The following is a 19,368-nucleotide window of genomic DNA, read 5'->3' on the forward strand; positions in this document are numbered from 1 at the left end:
TCTACTGAATCTACTGGTACCTTGTTTCCCATGTAACAATAAGAAATATACTCAAAACCTGGATTAATCTTTTTAGTCACATAACACTACTATTATTCTGAACACTACTGTATAAAAGTGTAAAAGACTGATTTGGCAAAATATGACCCCTTTAATAATTATGTTACTGCATCCAAGACCATTTAATTTTCAAATCTGCCCACTGAACATTAAAATCTGGATGAAAAACATCAAGAATCCAAGATTTTTAGACTGTTTTAAGCCCGTTGGAGCTCTGTGAGGCTGTTACTTGTTAAAACTGCGAATCTGTGTCACACACGAAACAGTCCACCTTTTGCATCTGTGCATGCCTCATTTCGGAACACAGCAGCATGTCTGAGACTGCGTCTCTTCACCCAAAGGGATCAAATGGATTAATGAGATTATCAACCATCAGATGATAAAAGTAAAACCTCTTAAATCATTGTAGATTCAGTTTTAAGCAGAAACGAGGCAGGTTTAAGCAGAAACTCCGTGACGTTTGAATGACCGACGCGCAGTGAACGCATCAGCTAACAGCTCGTTTACCCGCGGCACTCTGATCACTTCCGCCACCTTTTATGATGAAATAAATGCTGAATTTATGTTGAAATGATTGTTGTACAAATGCTTCAGATATCTGTCGCTGAGACAGATGATGACTAGAGTGCAGTTTGAAGCAGAAACGAGGTGTTAATCTGTGAACCGTGTCATCAGGGGGCTGATTTTTAGGGGGACTGTTCGATCCAGTCAAAAAGTTGTTCAAAAACTGCCACAATGCACACGAAACCACTCAAACTATTATACATATTTTTTTTTCCTCTCTCAGTATTTTAAGTGTCCTGCTTGCTTTGACTCTTGTATCATAGAAAGCAATGAAGTCAAAGCCAATTAAATTCAAAAACATTCAATATGGCAACACACAGTTTACTTGGCAGTTACAGCTTTTGGCAAGCCAGAGGAGGGCTGAACTATCTGGAGTTGAGAACTGGTAATCTATCATCGTTTGATAACTCTCATTTAGGAAAGGAGTGAGAAGTCAGCAACAACAGCTGCCACGAGTGTAGTGTTTCGGATGATTAAAACCCTCCTATATGCTAAAATGGAGATAATTTTGAAAATATCATGAGGTGTATGTGCTATGGGGGGGATTATCAACTTACTATTCAGAGCTAAATGTTTCAGCATAATTAATACTCTTTAAGGGACTGCAAGTCACTGTTTAAGTAAGTAAAGTTTATTGGTATAGCACCTTTCAAGATAAAATCACAAAGTGCTTTACAACAAAAACAGAAACACAGAAATTAAAAAGAGCACTAACACAAGTAAGTAACATAAGCAGCAAGCCTGTACAAGGGGTCTTGAACTTCTCTTTAAAAGCTCCAACAGAGTCCACAGAACGTAGATGGAGTGGCAGTGCAATCCACAGGTTGGGAGCCATGACCGTGGCTCAGCATGCTGTGCTCAGCATACTGAGTATGAGTTAAATCTGTTGTCAGCTGCCTTCAGCTAGCCAATTTCATTGATAAATAAAGTAAATATAGAAAAACAGCTGACCTAAGAATTGCTGGTGGTGCTGGCTTTGGGCAATAACCGTCTGCTCTGCTGCACTAGCATGGTGCTGTCCTCCGCCTGAGTAATTCTCCCCGGAGCTGCCATCAAACTTCTGCACTGGCTTGAACCTGCAACCACAGTGTTCCCCTGAGTATCCTGAAAAACTGTGATTTGTGTTTCTGTGTGAATGCAGCTCAGTGATATACCTCTGTTTCTGCTGAACAGGTTGCTGTCTGAGGGCCATGTACTGCATATCTTCTTGGAATCTATTGAGTGGTGAATCAGGTTTCACTCGTATGCCATAGTAATGATATTTGGAGTTCCCTCTACAAAACAAACAAACAAACGACAAATTAAAAAGCTAATTATTCCCATGATATTTGACATATTTTGATATTTCTGTGGAGTCAGGACACAGACACTAAAAGAACAAAAACAAAATTAAACAGCAGTTCCTGCATTTTTAAACAACACAGCTAACCTTGTCCCAAGGCGCCTTGTACGGAGACCCATGAAGATGGAGCGAATGAGTTTGCCAAAAGAGGCTGCGTTTACAGGGTCCAATTTCTGTTCCTGGCAGTGGCGCAAATAGTGATTGTAGAGTGTGGACCGTGGTAAACTTACACCCTCTGCTGTCTCATAATTGTCCAACAGCCACTGGAGCTGCAAAGGAACACATGCTGTTTGACTGAAGAGAGTCGCACATAGTCTGTGGCGACACTGGCAACAATTCAGACCAACAGTTGTAATATTGCTGCTGCCCATCAGCTCAATCTCTTCTCAAGCAGCCAATGAATATCAAGCACAAATAATTAAAACCGGCAACAAAAACAGCAAGTACCACGCTGAAAAGAAATACAGTGAGAATTGAAAAAGCAAAAATAATAACCGCAAGAGCAAGAGAAAAAAAGAAAAGTTAAGGCAGAGGCAAGCATTTGTAAAAGCAACTTACATGGCTGTTGAGCAGAGAGCTTCTCTGACTGGATAAACCCTCAGACTTTTGGAGCGTCTCAATCGCCATTTCAATCTGATAAACCATGAAGCAAAGGACAACAAAAATGTAAGAGAGAGAAATAAAAAAAAGCAGGAAAAATAAGGAATTGATATAGAACAATAATACTAGCTCCAAAAAAAAAAAAAAAAAGTTGTGAAAAGATCCCAAAGCAAGCACCATTAGATCCGAGCATAGCAGAATTACATGTCATTAAAAAAAAAAGAAAGAAACAGAAATAGAGCATGAAAGAATAACTAATACTTGCATGGTGAATAAGCAGATTAACTATTATATAGAGCCAAAAATACATGTTAAAGGATAAATGGTGTGTTGGGAAGCCATGGCAACCTGAATTGTGAAGCAATGCACATTCTAGTCCATAGAAAATGTAACAGGAATACTGTGATCACAACTTGCAAAGAACCTTTTTTTGTTTGTTTTCTGGTGAATTACAGGGGTTCCAGAATGATCAAAGACGAACTTTCACTGACACAGTTTATGACTATGGATAAGCAATGCTCAAATGAGGATCCAATCAACCAGAAAAAAAACAAAAAAAAAACAAAACTGTCATCAACTCTTGATAATCAATTTCTCATTTCAAACAATTATCAAAGGAAAATGGCAAAATCTGACCAATTCTTTTTTCTCAAATCTGAACTGTTGCCCCCCCTTCCCCAACTTCCCCCCTGCTGTTTAATGTCTGGGCAGCAGCTGAATGCCATATAAGTCCATGTCTATTCTTTGCAAATTAAAACACAAATACTGTAACATCAACAACAAAGAATTTACACACTTGATACATTCATTTAACTGCAACACTCCTACATGCATGTCATTTAACTATGGGTGAAAAAAAAAATCACTATGCAGAAGAGGTGGGACGTCAGAATTTTGTACTTTATCAAGTACAAAAAGTCAAAACAAGACAATCAAAATCACTGCATGCCATTTTAGCAACACCTACAGAACCCTTTAAAACACCCACCCCCACACACTATGTGTATCCTCTACACTAACTACGCATTTATTATACTGAATAGTGAAAAATTCAAAGTGGTTATGGAACTGTGTTTGGTGTCTTTAGCAGACATTTAAATAAGCAGGCTAAGAAAGTGGGGACTCCAGCGAGAGGACACTGCTCACTTACAGTTGCCGGGGAAGCTCGCGTTGTCTGAGTGGCCGGATGTGGTCCAGCATTATCCATGAGGTAGGCCCCAGAACTGCTGCCGATTACCTGACCACTTGTCAGGCCCATGCTCATTCCTCCGCTGCCTCCTCCACCATTGTTGCTCATGCCATGTGATGTCACCACAGTGGACACTTGTGATGAGCTGCCCTGTGTGTCAAAATAGCTCCCTCCACTGTTCTGGCTGTACAGCTGCGGCTCAGAGTATGAGTAAGTTCTTCTGTTCAAGATAGATATTCACAGTCAGTCTGGGTGCAGTTTTTATCCAATCACTGGCGTAGTTTCAGTGCCCAACCTTAGTACTAAGACAATGAACCTAGCAATTATGAAAAGTAATGTTTTTCATTTGTTCAACAACACCCCTTATAGGCCCCAGTCCATTTTCTTGCAATCATTATTAGAATTTTAATGCAAATGGCTATTATTTTCTTTTGTTACTGTTTTCTACATATTAGAGCTTCCATCGGTGATAGATCCCTATTGTTGGTTGAGAAAGTATTTAAGAATGTTTGCAGAATAATTAAACTAATCTTCTACATAAAAGTAAACAAAAGAATAGAATTAGTGGTTGCATAATTTTGCTTTCTTTTTTGAGACAATCTGACGAATTTTCCTCACATGTGGCAAGATATTGGTGCCATTGTGCTTATAAAACTAATAAAAGCCACATAAAGGTCATGATAACTTAGGCCTGGATCACACGGCAGGATAATTAGGCCGATATCGGACCCGATCTTCCCCTTCAGACAATCTTAAGGACGCCCCGACAATCGTGATGACGCTAAAGATAATCTTATCAGATATTCCTGCCGTGTGTGGTGTGTTAAGAGCGCTCTGATCTGCTCGGAAGGATGTCAGGAGTGCTCCAATCGCAAATCGGGGATATTTAACATGTTGGATTGTCTCGGCCCGATATCGCAGCGTGTGTTGTATCCTCCAACCACAAACGAGCACGCAGCCTGCTGAATGTGACCTGCAGCCAATCAGAAAGCGAGGTGACAGATGTACGGAGCGGAAAATAAAATCAAAACAGCTGTTCTGACTTACCAGAAAGTCCGGTGGTTGCGCTGTCTCCACTCCTTTAAAGAACGCCTTTTCTTTTTCTTTTTTTTTTCCCCGTTTCAAACAGTCCACAAAGTATCTCCGTTTGTTTACTCTGAACTCACGTTTAATCTCGAGAGATTTTGCGAAATTTCCTGTCTGACCTGGGAATGTTCGTGTGTGAAATCTGTTCGTGTGTGGTGTGTTGACTTCACCGTGTGGCTGAACACCACACATTGTACGACCAACCTGTTAGAGCTATGATTTTTTTATCTTTACGTTTGTGGTCTCTCAGGTTTTGGAAACCTAAAGATAATTTTAAAATCCTGTCGTGTGAACCAGGCTTTAGTGGTGAGTCATGTCTAATATTATGAGAAATTATAATTTGACTGGCCCCCATCCCAAAAATAAATAAATAAATAAAAAATACTGGTCACAGTTCTGCAATTTATCTACTGAGTTACAACTAATTTTATACATAATGTGTCACCATGCTTGCAACACTGATCTGGAGTGGCGAATGCTGACGAACATAGAGAATTTTGGGTTTCGTCAGGGTTCGAAAAAGGTTGCAAAACAGTTCGCAAACAATTATTATACCCCCTTCACACATAACACGATTGAAGCCGACTGGCGCACGAAGGAGGAATTGCATGCCACTTGTGAAAGTTCTGAGCCATCTCTAACACCTCGTACACCTGTCGCCACAACCATTCGCACACACAAGTGGCCGAAAGACAGAGGAGTGCCCTGCAAGTGCCCATTCAACCCCCCTCTTGGCAGGTGTCAGCCAAATTCCAGGTGTCACACGCGAACATCCAACACCACTTGCTGGATACTTAGAAAAGCTATTTGCTATTCCTGGCACAATGGTAGAGAGCAGGCGACCACAATCGAGCTATTTGTGAAAAGTGTCTAAGTGCAACACGAGTGAAGCGCAACCTAGCAACACATGGGTGTGACTGTGCCAAACTCCCCCCACACACACACCATGAATCCAACATTGTCAGCTGTGGCTTAGGGTCCCAGAATTCAATCACAGTCCAGCGCAGTGCACTGCTGGGACAGCTGACCACTGTGTACTTCAACTCAGCTGGTGAACACGCAATGCACATGTGTGGGTGGGCACTGATGCCCTCATGACAGGCTAATAATTACGTTCAGACAGGATCACATGAGGATCGGCCAGTGTCGGAGTGCGTGGCACGGAGTGAAGCCGTCCGGGGAGGCTGATGTCACTTCCACAACGTAAATTGTAGTTTACATGACAGACAGAAAGAGTGGAGATCAAATAAAACAAATAAGGGTAAAAGCATGAACTCACTCATGTGTGAACGTTTTGCTCATCCGCTCTGTTGTGGACATACGCCACATGTCAGCTGGCCACCGACTGTCAGCTGGACCTGACCATGTACGCAAGGTGGTAAATTACAAACACAGTCATCAGACAGATGCAGGAAAAAAAACAATACATACATAAAATAAAAATCACAAAATAAAGGAACAGAGAGTGAGCCTTTTTTCAGTGAATGCGAGGTCCGCAGACAAAAGTGGCGTGTGTGTCCCAGCGACTGGCAGCTGTTCAGATATCTGTGCTCGCAAGTCACCGCCGGAGGACACCTGTAGTGTCTTGTAGAATATGACCTCGCAAAACTTTACCGTGAGTCACGGACGTCACCTTGGTGTCCTCACGTGGAAATAAATTAAAACATATCGCTGCAGCTGACCGCCACGTCAGCGCTCTGCAACGTTGTTGAATATCGTGCCATGCAGAAACTCACCACACGGGACGCCCTGTGAGGCACATGTATCTGCGGGATTTCCCCACACTGTAATAATTAAAACACATCACATTTGCAACGCGGTCACCAGTGGATCACTGCGCGCTGGACACGCCATGCGGGCTGATGTGTTCATGACACAGGAGCTGGCTCTTCATGACACAGGAGCCCGGCTGATGTCTTCATGAGACTAGCGCATCAGGTAATTCATGTAAAACATAAAAGGGAGAACAGTAATCCATGTCATTTCATTACTTCCTGGTGTATGTCTAGACGGAGGCTAAGTCCGCTCTTTATAACAGGAATTAAGTATTATAAATTGTGGTGTTTTTAATGTTTTTTGCTCTGCTGCTGTGTGCGCGGCTTTCCACCTGTCCGACCGTGTGTCCCTCCGGACAGCAGGTGGAATGGTTTGCGGTTCCCCATTTAGCATATAGCAGCAGCTATCCTACTGCAGCAGGATAGCTGTAGTTGGCAGCCACAGAAATCAATTCTTCCTCAAGGGTAGCAGAAATTTGCAATGTTTGTCAACATTCACCGCTCCACCAGATGCTAGCCTAAAGTATGTAAGAACTAGTGACTCGCTCCAATTCTGAATGTTGCACACCTCAGTCATTTCAGTAAAGAAAGACACATCACTCATTATGTAGTTGAAATGCAAAAAAGAACACTGCATATTATAGAGTGAGGCTTATTTTTCTCAGAAACAAATGTTTGATTTTAGCTTGTAGGTTACACCTCAATTACAATGGCTGCAATTGTGATTTGGAAACCTTATACTTTCAAACTGTAATTTCACTGGAAAACAGCAATGAACCATCAACCATTATATGATCCCACACCCCCACCGCAGGAGCTGCAGGTGCATAGTATGTGCATGCATTTGTGTGTGTCACAGCAGGAGAAACACTGCTTGGGCTTGTTAGTGGGAGTGTGCACGTAAACCCATTCCACCGCCCCGGGGGATCTGGTGTAGCTCTTGTACTTAAAAGACGGGCCCAATACTGGTCATGTTCAGGTGATTTAAACACAAACAAACACAAGACTGGGCACACTTCAGGAAGAAGCAAAAGAAGAAGAAGAAATAAATAAATAGTCTCTCACCAACATCATGTGCTTGTGACATGAATGATGGTGTGAAGAGACTTAAGAGGAGAAAGAACAGCTTCAGAGACTTAGCACTAATATCTGTGGAGCCGTCTAAGAGCAGAGCTAGGGAACAGACTGACTCACATGTTGCCATTGGTGTAGACACCACTGTTTTCTTCCACATACTGCACCTGTGCTGGGTAAACATGCTGAACAGTCTGGGCCTGGAAAGACAAATTCCATGTGTTAAAACATAACACTGCAATTTTAATAAATTAACTGAAATGACACAGGGTGCTTGCTGTTTTAGACACATGCAAGTGCACATACCTGTTGCTGGACAGGCACCTGCTGGTTAGAGTTGGCAGGCTGGACAGGCACAGTGGTCTGGAGTGGGACAGTGGAGGTGGAATCAGTGCCTGCTTCAGGGGTCTGCATGACGCCTAAATAACACAGTGAAAACTAAGCATCAGTTACACCGTGCAAACCTACATTAAAAGAAAAGATCACACATTTAAGCATATACTCATCATCAATCAAGACTCAACTCTCCTCAAATGATAACTGTAAATCATCAACACAATATCTATGGGTTCTCCTGGTTACTGTTGGAACAATAATTTCAAAAGGAAAGCCGACCACACAGATGACCTATGTTTTGTAACGACTGTTGACAGTTACTGAAAAGTCTGAGAAATCATTGTCTTTGTCAAATAACTCAACAGTTAGTCAGCATTCAGCATATTATATCTTAATAATACACAGTGCTGCAACAATTAACCCATTATTGATCAATTATCAATCACCAACTATTTAGGTAATCAATTAATCAATCATTTTGAGTCTTCTTTGCTTTAAAATGTCCAAATTCTCTGATTTTAGGTTCTTATTAAATGTGAATATTTTTTTACTTTCTTGAATCCTTTTTACAGTAAACTGAATATCTTTGGGCTGTAGACAAAACAAGACATTTGAGAATGTCACCTTGGGCTTTAGGAAAAACTGATATTTTTCACCATTTTATGGACCAAACAACTAAATTATTAATCCAGAAAATAATTAACACTTTAACTGGTAACTAAAATAATTGTTGGTTACCGCCTCATGAAAAATCTTCAAGTAAGATTTTCATCCTTTTTTCCCCTCTTTTATTAAAAAAAAAAAAACATGACAGCATTTTTAATTTTTGTCACCTTATATTCTTTGTTTGAATTTAAAAAAAATTGTAAAATAAACACTTTAATGACAAAATATTTGAATGCAATGTTGCAAGTTATATAATGGCTGAGTGGATCCTTGTCATTTCAATAAGCGTTTGGGAACTGAGGACACTAATTGCTGAAGCTTTGTAGGTGGAATTCTTTCCCATTCTTGCCTGATGTATGACTTACGTTGTTCAACAGTCCGGGGTCTTCGTTGTCGTATTTTTTGCTTCATAATGCACCACACATTTTTAATGGGTGACAGGTCTGGACTGCAGGCAGGCCAGTTTAGTACCTGCACTCTTTTACTACGAAGCCACGCAGTATTAACGTGCAGAATGTGGCTTGGCATGGTCTTGCTGAAATAAGCAGGGATGTCACTGAAAAAGATGTTGCTTGGATGGCAGCATGTGTTGCTCCAAAATGGGGAAAAAAATTCCACCTACAAAGCTTCAACAATTAGCATCCTCAGTTCCCAAACACTTACTGAGTGTTGTAAGAAGGAAAGGTGATGTGACACAGTGGTAAACATACCACTGTCCAAGCTTTTTTAAAACATGTTGCAGGCATCCATTTCAAAATGAGCAAATATTCGCACAAAAACAAAGTTTATCAGTTTGAACATTAAATATCTTGTCTTTCTGGTGTATTCAATTGAATATAGGTTGAAGAGGATTTGCAAATCATTGTATTCTCTTTTTATTTACATTTTACACAACGTCCCAACTTCATTGGAATTGGGGTTGTAATATAAAATGGCAAGGACCTATTTTAGCCATTATATAAAACAAATAATGAATGTTTTTACATTCTTTCAATGGAACGAATATTTAATTCGGTGAAAGTGGGAACCATTCAACTTGGCTTCGCCTCGTTGAATGGTTTGTTCCAGCTTTCACCTCATGAAATATTCATACCATTGAACTCATAAACATTCACTATTTGTATATTATTTGTAGAATTTATGATTATGATGCACTGGTTAAGTAAACCAAAGGATAATCAAACAATATGAAAATAATCAAAAACAAACAATAAAATTGATAATAAAAGCAAATGGCTAAAACCCTATGATCATAAATAATTATCTTTTTATTTTAAGGGAGCCAAGATTAGCGTGGAAATTATTACATTATTTACACAATATAGTTTAAAGCTGATAAATGATCAATAATTAAAAAATATTCAACAGTGAAAAGAAGAACACATCTTGATCAGCTTCTTAGTTGATATGATATTGAGATTTTCTGTTTTTGTATCATTGTAAATCAAATATCTTCACAGTTTGGACTGTTGCAGCCTCAGGACATTAACTGTAAATTTGTGATAGACATTTTCACATGTTTATTTTTATATTTTATGGAATAAAACTATTTAAAAGTCCACAGATTAATCCACAATGAACTAAATTGTAAACCTTCCAGCGATACAAACAATACTGGAATAAAATACAAAATTAAAGTAAGTACATTTAAAAAAAAATTGGCCCCAGCAGACTCTTCAATGTTACTACATTTGCTCCAGACCAATTCTATACAAGCACCTGTTTGTACTCTGTGTACTGAGAGGCTCATGCATCAGTAACACATGGTCTTGTCTCCATGTTCACAGCCATAAAAGAAGTTAATGTTTAACAAACCCCAAACAGATGCTGTTTTTCAGTGCTCTGTCAGCCTACACTTGAGAGCTTATACTGAATCAATACAAATAACAACTGGCAAGTTCTTTCATTTATTTGTGTGTTGGCAATGAACAGCATGTTGTCTCGTAACTATGAGTAATTAGGCCGTATTGCACACAAGGCTTTAGACCATTTCTACTCATTAACCAGAGTGAACTATATTAGGATTAGACTGAGATGACCTATGTTTGTCAGACAAGAACAGTGTTGCTTCCACCACCCATTCTTCCTAAAGAGAGGTCTCCTCTTCCTCCTCACAGCTTACATGAACAAGCCTCTCTTGGTTAATTAAGCTTGATCTACTAGCAGCTCTCCAAAGAGAAGCGGCTCCTTCCCTTATCTTCAATATCACACTGGCTTTTATCAGAAAGCTGCCACACTATACATTTTGGGGATCTCACTTAACTACATACATAAGGCAGACATTTTTGCTTCACTGTGAGCATTATAAATTAGAGAGGGAAAACAAAAGAAAAGCAAACAAACAAACCCCAACCCCATACATGTTTAAACATACAGGGGCACTGAGTTTATTTAATGCAAAATCTTCTTTCTTCACAACTCAGTTTAATTCTTTAGTAAGATATACACTCAGAATCATGGGTTGTTGGGCACTGACACAATTTTGTAATTGTACTAACACCATCACTTCTACAGTTTTATTTAGACAAATCAAGGGATGGCTACACAGTCACTGAATATTGAGCTGTCCAATTACTTATGGGCTCTGAAAATGGAAGCTTCATTTGAATAAATGGCCATAATTCCTAAGTGGTTAAATCCCTTGAATTTAAACTGAATGTCTAGACTATACAGTACCCTCCAAAAGTACTGAAACAATTGGTATTTCACCCATTTCAATTTGTTTATGCCATTTCAAATACTAAATAAATAAGTAAAAAAATTCTAAAATTATTAAAAACTGAAAGCAGATCTCTATAACTTGATATAAATTAGTTAAAAATATGAAAGCCAAGACGAGGGGTAATGGAACGCTTTGGTGTAATACCTGTAAATAATCAGTTTTATTGCCAGTTTTCTTCAGACAAATCAGGGGATGGATACAGGTACACTTCCAAGTCACTGAATGTGTCTTGGAGTCGATTACATGTGCTGAATTTAACTGAGCATTTTGCTTTCTCCTTTCTGCAGACAAAACTGAAGATTTATTTACTTCTGGAAGAGTATCTCAACAAAATCAGAATTCAAAATTGGGACATGTCCAGCTCTCCACAAGTTCTGTTATACTCACTCAACTGGTAAGCACTGAAAGCCGAGATAGGCATGTCCAAACTTGTCCTCTAACACTCCGAAATGGAGGTGTTCCTTTGTCTCGCTTCATCAGCGAATCGGTCGTGACGCGCGAAGCCTCCGCGCGGCTTTCCATGACAAAATCTCTTGTTAAAAGTGAAATCTGCCGGAAAATGGCTGATATCCAGCTCTTGTGATAACCAGAGAAAGAGCACACGACGGTCTCGTATCCACAGAGCCATCAGCTTAGAAATGATCCAGTGGTTTGTGCCGCGATGTCGCAGCTCGGAGCGCGGCGCACCAACCGTCCTTAAAGGGGTCCTTAAAGCTGTAGTTAAAGTCCTTATTCTCTGTGAAGCCCGTAAAATTTTCACCAAAAGCCAGATAAATTTTTCGAATGGTTTCCAGGTGCCAGTCTCTAACAGCTTCTGAAAAAATTCTGATGGAAAAAAAGTCCTTTTCATTCCGCCATTTCCAGACAATGAAAATCCGACGAAGGGCCGGAACCACTCCTTCCCAAGGCGTGCTCACAGGCGAATGACGTTACCGACAGGCATGGAAAAACTCACGCATGTGCACGAGGGTTCAAGCATGTCTGACGTAAAAACATATGAATGAAATCCATATAGTTTTTTAAAAAAATAAAAAAGGGCCGTTACTTTATGGACACACCACGTACACACTAACTTAACTCAAGTGAACATGCTTTGCAAGGAGCCTTGTTCTGATTCTGTAAGTACACATCACACTTCTGGAAGTGGTGTCTAGTTTTGGAAGCACAAAAACCTTCTGATATTTTGTAGAACATTTGCAACAACAGGGAATAAACCCAGCATTGACTGACATCTAAAGGTTCCAAACTTCAGGCAGTACAGACTGTAAATTGCCAATCTCCAGTTATACTTGGTCTGCTAAAATAAGACAGAGGTGGGGCTTATGAAACACACATGAAGTGAGTTTAGTCCTATACCCATCTCCCAAAATAGACATAACCATATGCAAATTAAATCTAAAATCCTGCACTTTGATCTTGTAGACAGTGTTTGCTTCAATACGTTGTGGTAGAATCTGAAAGTAACTATAACTTTGTTAATGTAGGAATAATGACAGACCTGACTGTATGTGAGAAAGTACAATGAAACCCACCTCATCAAAGAAAACAGCCCCTGCATTGCAACATGCACTCAATGCCTCACCCCAACCCCCTTTTCACTCTCTCACACACACACACACACACACACACACACACACACACACACACACACACACACACACACACACACACACACACACACACACACACACACACACACACACACACACACACACACACACACACACACACACACACACACACACACACCTCAGCATTCATGCACTCCCTTGTGGCCCACTTAAATGCTCTGCTCCACTGAGCAAGTGCAAGCTCTACAAAGACACACAGGAACAAAAGCCACTAAGGAGGGCAACATTTTACCATGATTTTTCTCCACTCATTTCCACATGCCAATATTTAAAGCAACAAACAGAAAGGAGCCCAGAGTCAGAGTTATCAGAAAACTCAAAGATTACAAATTTGTACCAATTTTAGCACCTGTGTAACAACTGACCATGATAAAAGGTAGAGTGTGATAAACCACATGAAGAAATAAGAGCCAATAAATGAGGTGGTGATGCAATGGGCAAGTGAAGAAGGGAGCATGCAAAATAGTTCAGTTTTTAAACAACTTGGTTTGCAGGTTATCATGAAGACCATTAAAAACCAAAATGTAAAATAGAGATCTATCAGCAAGCTCACAAAATGGTATCCCACAGTCTGCCATACTGTTGATTGCATATATTATGGAGGCTCTGCCACACCCCCAGGCGGGGGAAAAAAAAAAAAAAAAAAAAAAAAAAAATATCGACAGACACTGGTGCATAAACTGTCCGCTCAAATTTATATACCATGCACACATTTTTGTAAACTATGCTCACAAAGTAGCCAAACTGAGTGCAGTTTTGCAATCCGTGCCCACAGTTTTCTAATATTTTTACGCAAATCTGCCATATTTTCCATCCAGAAATGTTCACAGAGCATACACAACTGGATCTGCCTAGCAAGTGACATTTATTGAGATTTAACATTATTTTTTGTGTTGTGCCTTGGACTTTTATTGCACATTGTGCAGCTTTCATTGTGTAGCTATTGTGCATTTCATTCCAAACCCAACCTTTCAGTTGGTGGTGGTGGTGGTGGGGGGGACCACTGTGTAATATTTATGGTGGAATATATTAACTAACAAACTGGTCACTCTCTGTACTGAAGAGTTCAACCGATCTGTTTATGCATGTAATTGACAAATATTAAAAATAACAAAAGTTCAAATACCTCTCCTTGAAGACGTCATACCTGAACTATTTTCTTTCATGCATATTTTCATATGGTGTGCTGTGAGACGATTCACTGAAAACTATAAACTTGTTTAGGAAGACATGCACTTATAAAGTCAATATCATATGATGCATCAATTATACCCCCTTAAAGATTTCTGACTGCAATTTCTTTTCTTCCTGCATTCATCTTAGAGTGTGTTACCTGCCATTGTGTGAAGTTTCACTTAAATCCACCAACCAGTTCAGGTTATTTATGGTTTGCTCCTTTCTCTGCTCCTGACCAAGGCAGCTTCTCTACATCTGGAGTTGGTTCCTGGGCGCCGGACTGTGGCTGCCCACTGCAATATATATATATATATATATATATATATCCACAATAATAATTCTATTCTTTGTGCTTACAAATCTTATGGATAGATGGACAAGGTGACTCCTTTTTACCCCAAAACCTTTCAGAGGGGTTGAAATATGACCAAATTGTCCAACACTCCTTAAGGATTACAAAATCTCCCACAACAAACAAACAATCATGAAACACAAATAACATGAGGCAAGTCTATGTGTTCCTGAAAACATTGTCAACAAGTCTAAGTTATTTGGCTTAATCTATCATCATTCAAGTAACATCATCAGGAAAGAACTGTGCTTGCACGATTGAGAATTTTCTGCTTTTCCGTGTTTTATATTTTTCTAAAAGAATAGTTTGCTTTTGGATAATCTTCTTTTTGAACCAAGTAATCCATTTGATGCTTGGGCTCTATGAATAAGTTTCAGATCTCTCCCCAATCCAATTTTTAATATTTAACATAAACACATAATCAACATCAACAAGACTACCTGACACTAATAATTGTTAAATCCAACAAGCCTGGAGAAGCAAAAACCTTTTTGGTCTATGTTTTCCTCAACAACATATATTATTATTGGCAGGTTGAGTCAAATAACAGACAAAACATGCAGTATTCTCTAATCCATTAAAATGGATGACTGAATAATTGAATTAATCAGCCCCTCTTTAGGAGATTGGAAATGCAACAGGATCCAGGCAGCAGGTGGCTTTGTACTATTTCTGTCCTACTAGACTACAGGTAAGTGGTAACATGATCTGATAACTAGCAAATTCCCAACTTCCGGCTACATGTATATGTGTTTGTATGCCTGTGTGGTGGGAGGGGGTGTCTTTGCATGATCTATAATGGTGTGTATGCCAATCAACAGCCAGAAAATACCAACTGATCAATATATTTCAAAACTCTACGATTAGCTTTTGATTTAAATGTTGAACTTTGATGTTGATCCTTTTCCAAAGAAATAAAAAATTAAGCTGGATCCTCAATTCACAGAAAATGTGCAAATAAAAGAAGGCAGCAGGAAATTATTACTACTTAAAACTGGCAATAAGATCCTCTTCAATAATTATTAGTTTGTGCATGGTTGACAGATAGAACCACACTACTGGGTGCACACCTGCCTTGGCTCACCTATTACAGCACACCTGCCATCTTCCCAAATGGGAATCATAGACTGCAGCTGCAGAAAAGACTTAGCTGACACAAGAACAAATGAGATTCAACGTTAAGAAATGAAGCCTTAATTGGACGTCAACTAATGATTATTTTCAGTATTGATTAATTTATTAATTATATGCACGATGCGTGGTCTACTCTGTAAAAACAACGCCTTATTTATCTATCTATCTAGCCATCTATCACAAACTCTGAGCCCAATGTTTCACAACAAAAATGTGTTTTGCCCAACAGCTCAAACCCAAAATATAAAATATATACATGTAATAGTAATAAATAAATAAATAAATAAATAAGGGGGAGCAAATCCTGGCATTTGCAAAAATAGAACCATTCAAAAATAAAATAATCTTCTCCCTTGACAAACTAGTGCAATGATTATATAATAACTAATGATAATTTTTCCATTGTTCATGTAATCATTTATCAGTTAGTCTGTGTATTACTGGTCTGTGTTTGCACAGACAGGATACTTAAAAGAAAAAACAAAACTAAAACAAAAAAAAAACAAAAAACAACAACAACAACAACAAAAACAGCAGCTTTAACTGGTGTAGCCAAAAAATAACCCCTGGTCAAAGAGTCAAATAAATTTTATAGAACAAATTATTATTATCTTCTATCTGCATAGTAGGGCTACAATGACTATTTTCATCATTGATTAATCTGTGCATTAGTTTCATAAATGTTCGCTTGACAAAATGTCAGAAAGCATGGCAGAATGCTGATTACAATTTTACTGTCTTCAAATAATTTGTTTTGCTTAATCACAGTGACACTTCCCAAAATAGGTAAATAACTATTTAACTAACCAGCTAAATAAATATATGTACCTGTACATACAGAGTTACATATTTAAAAGGAGGCTGCAAATTTGACACATTTTCTCTGTGAGTGTCTTAAACGACTAATCACTTATCAAAATAGTTGATTATTTTCCCATAAATCAATTAATTATTTCAGCTTCACTGTGTATGCCCACGAACATGTATAATAAATAATACTTTTACTTAAAACAGTTAAATTCTAGAGTACACTGTGATTTTGAGATGGAGTGATAAGCCTTGTGTTTACAAGCTCAGTTGTAACATACTGGGTTGAATAATAAAACAATTCAGGATCATATTTAAATGTTATCCAAGCTTTCCAATCCAAATGTAGCCTCACGTTACAGAAAGCTTATCATAGCCATCTAATATCACAAAGAGGGCAGATGGATAGCTAGCGAAGCTATCTTCTTGCTCCCTAAGACAAAAGGGAAAGTAATGGCTTAGCTATTGCCAGTAGCACTTACTGCACGACAAGGCTAGCTCAGCGCACTTTGTTTCTGATACACCCACGGAACGATAACATTTTAATCAAAATGAGCTAAAAGCGTGCATTATCAACGCAACATTTGCCCCCAAAGAAGAATAAGAAAAAAAAGGAGACACCAATGAAGGCTGGCGTTAGCAACCTAGCAACAACAGACACCTGCTCCTCCAGCTGACCAGTTAGCATTAATGACTAGCATAGACGTACACCACTCAGCGTAACAAGTTCAAACTGCTTCATGGCGAGCCTTTATTCTTTCAAACTGACCACATCCGAACTCTTATGTCGGAGTGGACACAGCTAGCTGCTGCTAACCTCACAACTGAGAGAATCCACAGGCAACGCTAGCAAAGCCAGCTAACACCTTACAAAGAAACACCCTCGCTAGCAAACTACTCAGCTATTCACCGAGCCTTTTTTCCCCCTTTAAATCTAGCAACGCCACAGAAATTAATAACCACCTGAAGGAATAAAGGGGCTTGAAAGTGTGCGAAACGCATTAAAGAATGTACCAAACCTGAGCTGTGGACTTGTTGATGAAGATGAGGATGATGGAGGAGGTGGAAACGATGGAGAGAGGTTGTTGTTGGTGGGTTACAGTCGCCAGGACTACGGTGACTATGGCGCTGCCTCACCGGGCAACAGTTGCTATAAAACTCACCGGCAGCGCGCGCGCAACCTTAGCGGGCAGGTGGGAGGAGATTAAAAATGAGTATTAAATCAATAAATGAGGAAATGAAGTCACATCTTAACTGCCAACTTTTGTCCTTTCCAATTTATATCAAAATACTGAAAGAATTAAGTATTATCCACAGTAATAAACTTAGTTTGAGTTATTCTATCGAGTGTTGCAGTTAACAACAAGGCGCGCGGGGGGAGCAATTTATTATTTTTTTGATCTTCTTTTCCCCATGTTTAAAATATGTTGACATCTGTGCTTGTGTATGAACAGACCTTGCAATGTCATTATATCTAAAAATTAACAATACGAAGTGGCTAAGGATACGTACATCCGGGACTGCTAAAGGTATGGACCGAGGTTCAGTGAAGATACGGACAATGTACCGATGAGTTTTGAAGCCTTGCCGGACTGATTGGTCAGTAAGACACCCTCCATATCTTTAGAACAGTGTTCACTGAAGATACGGACAGTGAGTGTACGGATGAGTTTTGAAGCCTTGCCGGACCTTTAGCCGCATATGGTACAGGTAAGGACATATTTGAGCATTCTGATTGGTCGGCAAGACACCCTCCGTATCTTTAGAACGGTCTCTGTAGATACGGGTCCATACCCGTACCCATGGCCTTAACAATAATTTGATTAGGATGCACATTCCTGAACTGTCCAGCAGGTGCCAGTGTTCAGCAATCCGAATACTAATTATTTACAGGTCTTGGTCATTTAATGTGGGTAGCCACTTTACTTTATGTATAGGAAGTCGCTGTTTGTACACAGTTGCATTAGTAATCACAAATTCTATTCATACGTAGCACAGCCTTGTTATGGTTAAGGCTAGGGTTAGGGTTAGGGGTTATGGTCAGGATAAGTGGTAGGAATCTACCAATAGCAAATACATGTACAAGTACATAGCTTCATGATCACGTGACCTATATTGGCAAATGAGAGAGATGCTACGTACCAATAGAAGTGCACTATATGAATACAGCTACGTACAGATAACCACTGCTTTGTGTAAGCCCTATCCTGTCACATCTAAGAAGCTAAGCAGACTAGATCCTGGTCAGTACTTGGATGGGAGACCTATTTGGAAGAGCAGGGGCTGTATGTGCTTCTCCAGATAAAACTGGACTTGTTTTAGGAAGTGCATCTGGTGTAAAACCAGTGCCACATCCCAATGCAAGCCTGTACTGGATCCACTGCAACAGCCCTGAATGAAGTGAGGGCAGCTGAAAGACGACCAGCTTGGTCGTTTAACGTGGTTAGCCAATGAAAGCACATTTCCAGAGGGGGACCCACGGCACATGTCTCTCCCCTTTCCCAGTGCCCCAGTTCAATGTTTGCACTGCTGAAGACAGTAGACTAGCAGTAGACTAGTAGTTGAAGACAGACAGTGCAAGTTGGCTGTGTATAGGAAATGAACCCCAATCCCCGGGTTCCCAGTCCAACGTGCAAACCATAACACCACCACCTCACTCAACTAACGTGTGTTAGGAACCTACTACCCAACCGTTACTGTAATACATATTACAAGTGAATATAAGTAGTTGGGGCACAATTCAGACATACTACTACAAGTATTTTGCAACAGCAGATTTTTTTTTAAATGTTCCTGATGTACATTTTTATACTGCCACAGCACTTTGGATGTTGTCACCATTTTCATGTGTGTC

At 39.5% G+C, this 19,368-nt stretch overlaps 1 protein-coding gene across 2 annotated transcripts in view; it reads right to left on the reverse strand.

Moving 5' to 3' along the window:
• Positions 1-17,730, reverse strand: part of rfx3 (regulatory factor X, 3 (influences HLA class II expression)) — a 29,913-nt gene extending 12,183 nt beyond the window's left edge. The window contains exons 1-8 of one of the 2 annotated variants that reach the window (XM_034192912.1): positions 17,534-17,730; positions 7,997-8,109; positions 7,811-7,890; positions 3,717-3,972; positions 2,525-2,599; positions 2,054-2,235; positions 1,779-1,898; positions 1,576-1,700 (exon numbers count right to left, since the gene is read on the reverse strand). In XM_034192912.1, coding sequence (XP_034048803.1) covers positions 1,576-1,700; positions 1,779-1,898; positions 2,054-2,235; positions 2,525-2,599; positions 3,717-3,972; positions 7,811-7,890; positions 7,997-8,104 — 946 coding nt within the window. In that variant the 5' untranslated portion in view covers positions 8,105-8,109; positions 17,534-17,730. Of the gene's footprint in view, positions 1-1,575; positions 1,701-1,778; positions 1,899-2,053; positions 2,236-2,524; positions 2,600-3,716; positions 3,976-7,810; positions 7,891-7,996; positions 8,110-17,533 lie in introns of both variants that reach the window. The other variant, XM_034192911.1, reaches the window with a different exon arrangement.
• Positions 17,731-19,368: the final 1,638 nt, after the last annotated feature.

The sequence above is a fragment of the Thalassophryne amazonica genome, chromosome 17, assembly GCF_902500255.1.
Source record: "Thalassophryne amazonica chromosome 17, fThaAma1.1, whole genome shotgun sequence".
In the NCBI taxonomy this organism is placed as follows: domain Eukaryota; kingdom Metazoa; phylum Chordata; class Actinopteri; order Batrachoidiformes; family Batrachoididae; genus Thalassophryne; species Thalassophryne amazonica.